General features: G+C 52.4%; 1 protein-coding gene across 2 annotated transcripts in view; it reads right to left on the bottom strand.

Moving 5' to 3' along the window:
• The window catches only part of LOC137627094 (ankyrin repeat domain-containing protein 13D), a 76,676-nt gene that overhangs the window by 19,833 nt on the left and 50,843 nt on the right, over positions 1-6,000 (bottom strand). For both annotated transcript variants that reach the window (XM_068358105.1, XM_068358106.1), the window contains exon 13: positions 5,485-5,646. In XM_068358105.1, the coding sequence (XP_068214206.1) occupies positions 5,485-5,646 (162 nt within the window). The remainder of the gene's footprint in view (positions 1-5,484; positions 5,647-6,000) is intronic.

Below are 6,000 nucleotides of genomic sequence, written 5' to 3'. Positions count from 1 at the left end.
CCAGAATCATGAAGTCGACGCTCACGGAGCGACTCGGCAGGAGCTGTATGATCTGTAGAGGGGCCAGACTACGGCCCCTAAGCCTGCCTGAATGATGGAGAGGTATCCTTCAGGTCCTGACCATAAGCCTGGACCGGAACATGCACACCCCCCCCCTTTTTTTTGACGAGTCCGAGAACAGCATCAAGAATGTGGGGAAAGGACGAGAATATCCACTCCCATCAAGAGGTTCCATAGGTCACCACCTATTGCAGGTCTAATAGTTCCGCTGGTCCCATAGGGGCCAGGAAGTCCGGTTAATCGTTGCCTGAAACCACCGGAACTTGGACCGGCCCACATGGAACTTATCCTGAGGCGACCATTAGGGAACTATAGACGGGTCAATGAGGAAAGGAGAACTAGGAAACGTTCCAAGGTAGGGCTGAAAGCTCTGCTTGACCGAGAACAGGTACTGCGACTCTCCTCAGCCTTGCCCCAGTCAACTGAAGGGAAGGCTCGGAGGAGGTGGCAACACAATCTGGCGTCCCCAGGTGGTTACCCATCCAAGTACCGACCAGAACCGACGTTGCTTAACCTCGCTGGACGGACGAGAAGCGGGGTTTCCAACGTGGTAAGGCCGTTGACTCAATATCATGGCCAGATACTCCAAATGTTGAGGCAGAAGAGAGAAGGCTCCTAGCAAAATACCATGAACCCACGCTCATGGTAAGCATCCGGAAGCTTGTCCCAGCGCTGAAGAAGGTCGAACCCGAGCCTACCGGAGTTGACCAGCCCTCCAAAAAGCGAAGGAGGCGGAAGCCTGCACCTGAGTGGCCATGACGAAAGCAGGGAGAGTTCTCTGGGGTAAAAAACCTGCGATGCCATGGCGGGATCGCCACACTGCATCATAAGCAGGAATACCTGCAGTCTAGGCTGAATTCCACGAGCTCCCTGGAAGATGAATGGAATGGGAACTGAAAGTACCCGTCCTTCCGATCCACGGTTTAAGGAGTCCTGTCGCCTCGTTACCAGTCTGATCGATTCTGCTGTTCTACGCTGGACGAAGTTTGTTCGACAAACTTGATCAGGACTGAGAGGTCGACTACGGAACTCCCGACTCAAGATACTTCCTTACAAGAAAGGATCGACTGAAGAAGCCGGGGGTGAAGCCGTCGATGACCCCATGGAGGACCTTCTCCTAAGGTATGGATCATTCTGCCCAAACGGGCAACTCTTGCCGACCCTATGGCATAGAGGTTCAGAGACACTGAATTCGCTGACAGAGACGGCAGGCGCGATATCCTTGGCTGATCACAGAGATCGTGCGTGAATGGGCATCGGGAAGCTGTCATCTGGATGAGAAACCTTAAGCATCCTCCCAGCGAGACACCTGCAAGGGGGGGGGTGCCAATCCCAGAGTTCGTGAACTCTGCCGCTCCCTTTAGGACTATGCCCCCCCCCCCCCCCCGCCCCCCCCCCCCCCCCCCCCCCCCCGGGAGCCTCCCGTGCCATCTGTTCCTGACAGGAGGAAACTGCAATTGGACACCTTGTCTCAGTTGTCGTAGCCAATAACTTAGGCCGAAGTGGTTGAAAGAAAAAGGCACTGGAGCCCTGCAGAGTCTGGAAGAAAGCGCCTTGGAGGAGTGAAAACGGAAGTCGATTTCCTCCGCACAGCCGCTGTCTAAGTCTCTGTCCTTGGGCACAAACAAACTCTTCTCAAGGATGGAAGGGTGTCTGAGGTTGTCGACATCCACGGATGAGACACCCGAAAGGAAGCCCTCGGTCAGCGCGTCCAGATGGTCCAACATCGAGTTTGCCCGCAAGTAAGATACTTAACGACGAAACGGCAAGGTGCCTGAGCCCGAGAGGAGGAAAGTACCCATGACCTTCCTGTAGCTTCCTTGAACCAAACCTCGGGCCGTAACCGAGGAGGGAAAGGACCTGTTAAGCCCCCTACACGAGGTGGAGAAGAGGAAAGGGTTAGCAGTCACCCCTTGGGCGATGGAGAAATCTCGAACGGAAAGCCCCCGCCAAAAATCCTTCCAGGGAATGACGGGGAAGGGCTAACCCAGGTTCTGGAAAGAGGAGTGTTGCTCAGACCTCCCTGAAGATTCTTCCTATTCTTGCAAGTGCCATGCTCTGCGTTTACGGGGTGAGGCCGTGTTCTGGAAATACGCTCCAGAAGAACTCGCCAGGGCTGGCCATGCTGCGAAAACCCCAATGGGAATCGTGGTCGCAATCGCCCTGGAGCTCGCGCGATAGTAAATCAATGATTTGCGCGTGGGCGAACGTGGAAGCGCCCATGCGCGGTCATGCAGAAACGCAAACGAAGGTGAGCGAAGGAGCGCAGAAGGAGGGTGAACGTGGTAGGAAGGGCGAGAGCTGGTGGTCGACGAGCGATAACCCATAGACGAGCAATGGACACTGCAAGAATTAAGCCGACGTTCGTGCAACGGAACACCGTCGGTTCGCGCGACGGAACACCGTCGGTTCGCGCGACGGAACACTGCGGTTCGCGCGACGGAACACCGTCGGTTCGCGCGGGCGAACATTGGAGAGCATGTGCGCGGGCGCGCGGGCGCGCGGGCGAGCGGGCGCGCAGGCGAGTGGGCGCGAGGGTGGGCAGGTGAATGAGCGCGTGTCCGAGGCGGCGAACGCAAGCGCTGGCGCGATGGCGAGGAAACGCGCTGTCGCGTGGGTGAGGAAGACCGCTGGCGATGTGGATCAACAGGCGATCGGTGGTGAGCTGGTGAGCGCTGACGCGCAGGTGGGCGATGGCGCGTCGGCGAGCGGTGGTGCGTTAACAAAAACCCTAGCAAGCAGATGAAGAATCGCGCGGGTGCGTAGGCGGTGGCCAACGCGAGAGAGAGTAGTGATGGTTAGCGCGCATCGCGCTAACAGAAGGCGCGCAGGTGCATCAGGAAGGTGAGCGCTGAAGCCAGCTGTTAATCAGGCGATCCTAAACGGTCAGAAAACCGTTGGCGCCCATTGGTGCGTGGCAAAGAAGGGCGCGCAGATGTGCGCTGGCAAATGAAGAAAGCAGGCGCACAGAAGGACAGAAGAAAAGGTGAGCGCTGGCGAGCAGGAGGAAGATCTACGGCAAGACTCAGCTACCGGAGATCGTGGTCCACAGCAGGTGAGCGCTAGATCGCTACTGATGGTGGTCAGGGGAACTGACACACGTGGCGATCGTTGACGCGTAGGAGATCGCTGGCGAGCAGGTGAACGTTGACGCATAGGAGATCGCTGGCGAGCAGGTGAACGTTGACGCATAGGAGATCGCTGGCGAGCAGGTGAACGTTGACGCATAGGAGATCGCTGGCGAGCAGGTGAACGTTGACGCGTCTAAGGTCGCTGGCGAGCTGATGATCGCTGACGAGCAGAAGGCAACACGTGGAAGCCTGCGCATAGAGGAAGAGTCCTTGACCCAGACCTGAACCGAAGTTCTAGATCGCGAGGGCGAACGTGGGCGCACAAGGCACGTAACAGGAACCAACAGGAACAGCAGAGATGATCATCAGGAGAGCGCTGACGAACAGGAGAGCGCTGGCGAACAGGAGAGCACTAGCGATCAGTAGAGCGGTGATGAGCAGGAGAGCGCCTGTGCGCTAACACTGAGCAGGAGCAGGAGAGAACACAGCAGAAGGGCGCGCAGGGGAACCCTGACACGCAAGGAAAGAACCCCCGTGGGAGGCAACCCTTTGCCCCGAAGGGATCATTGTCCGTCGGGAGACAGATGTCCATCGGAAGATCGTTGCCTGTCCGCCGGGAGACTGATGTCCGTTGGAAGACCGTTGTCCGTCAGGAAGACCGTTGCCCATCGGAAGACAAGATCAGACTGCTGTCCATCTGCACCAGGGCGAAAGATCAAGAAGAAGGAGTTGTAGGCTGCAAACGGAGATTCAAAAAGGCGCCTCTTAGCACCCTTATAGGGAGATGAGAGGCCCTTACGACGAGGCGGACGGTGGGCCTTACGGCGAGGGAGGCCAACAGCAACAGCAAGAGAAGAGGAGTCTCTATGAGTGTACTCTCTCGCGAACGAAAGAGAAACACTTCGTGGAAGAGACTGGTCAGCCAGTGACCTAAAAGGAGCAATCCTCCGAAGAGGGGCTCCTGCAGTTGCCCAGCCCCTTGAGCGAAACTGCAGGTGTGACCGCTCAGCACCAAGAGCATTGTCGCACAAAAAAAAGGCAAGAGAAGAACCCCCCAAAAGGGGAAAAACTCAAGCCTGGACAGGAAAAACTTCCCTCGGAAGGAAAGTTACCCACCCAAGGAGGCAAGCCTCCTGAGAGTTCTAAAATGAACTGGAGAGCTGTCAATCATCACGGGAGTACTTCCAGTAGAAGGAGACATGCCCCTGACGAAAACCCAAAGGGGAGGCAGCAACAGCCGAATCCCCAGGCCTCCACAAGACAGCTCACACCGTTGCCATATTACAGAAACGAACTAGATCGGTAACTGTAAAAAAATAAAACAAAAATCATTAGTACACATTCATTCCCCCGGGAAGGCTGCGAAGAGGAATCCCGAGGGAAAGGAAACAAGAATTACACAACAGGCACGTGCCCTCATAACCACTTGCACTCACGGAAGGAGAGCTGTAACCAAAACAGAAATATAACAATTATAATTATGAAACTATGTAATTATGTAATTAAAAAATGTATGAACACTAAAGAAGGAACGAAAACCCCGAAAGGAATCGTTCTACAAGCTGAAAAATTAACAACTACAATTAGATTCATAAACTAATTGAGACAAAACGTACAGCGTAGCAACCCCCCCCCACACAGAAAGGAAGCTACGAGGGGCGTAGTAAAACGTAGTAAAAAGGGTGAACGACCTCAAGAGAGAGAGAGAGAGAGAGAGAGAGAGAGAGAGAGAGAGAGCGAAGTCAAACTCGATCGCAACCCATAAAATTACGCCGTGGTGGCCTAACTGCCGAGGACTCCACGGAGATAACGTACACTACACACACAACTCTGAAAAGGAAACTTACTGATTTCTATACTCAAATATATACACAAACATGAAAACATGTTTACATATATATTGAGTAAAAGAAAAGTAAGCGATTAAGTAAAGACAAAACAAACAATGGCTGCCAAGAGAGGACCAAGACAGAGACGTCTGTCCGAGTCCGAGCCAAAAGTGAAAGTGAGCATTCACCTGTGTGTGAGGGGGGGAGGGGTAGCTAGCTACCACTCCCTTACCCCCCCCCCCCCCAACTAGCGCGGGGGTAATACACCCTCGTTAAATTCTAATGGCTCGCCATTTCAGCTGCGCTAAAAGGTAAACCCAATGTAAATAGCGTGGTTTGTATTTCGGTTACGGAACAAATTGGTTTTTAAAAGAAAACAGCTGTGAGAATTTGGTTTTTAAAATTAATACCTTTGATTAACAATTCAAAAACTTTCAAAATCCTCCCAATATAGGCTTTTAAAAACCTTTCAACTTGGAAACCAGAGTCTATGCATCTCCAAAAGCGACCCTCAAATCCCTTACCAATGATGGTATAGCCCGTCGGGGCTTCGAAAACAGAGTCGTCTATGACGCACGACAGTCTCTCCTCCTCGCTGACGGTGCCGACATTGCTGATGGCTTCGTCCAGACCGAAGATGTTGCCAAATGTGATTCTAGCCGTCAACACGTGAAAGAGGGGGATTTCTGAAAGGGAAAATGGCGCAGTGAATTCCATAGGTCTCAAAGTGATGAGATTTTTAAGTAAGTGATTTCTTCAATGTTTTCCCCAAGTAGTTTCTTTGCTACAGATAAGTCTTAGTAATTAATCATAATAATAATAATAATAATAATAATAATAATAATAATAATAATAGTCTTCCACTGTCTTGGGTTTAGAGTTCTTTTGTTTGAGGGTACACTCAGTCACACATTCTGTGTTTCCTCATTTCCTTTCCTCACTGGGCTATTTCCACAGTTGCAGCTCTTGGGCTTACGGCATTTGGCTTTTCAAACTAATAATAATAATGATTATAATAATAGTAATAATAATAATAATAA

The sequence above is a fragment of the Palaemon carinicauda genome, chromosome 34 (genome assembly GCF_036898095.1).
Source record: "Palaemon carinicauda isolate YSFRI2023 chromosome 34, ASM3689809v2, whole genome shotgun sequence".
NCBI lineage: Eukaryota > Metazoa > Arthropoda > Malacostraca > Decapoda > Palaemonidae > Palaemon > Palaemon carinicauda.
The sequence above is the reverse complement of the archived record's forward strand: the minus strand, read 5'-3'. Positions and strand labels throughout refer to the sequence as shown.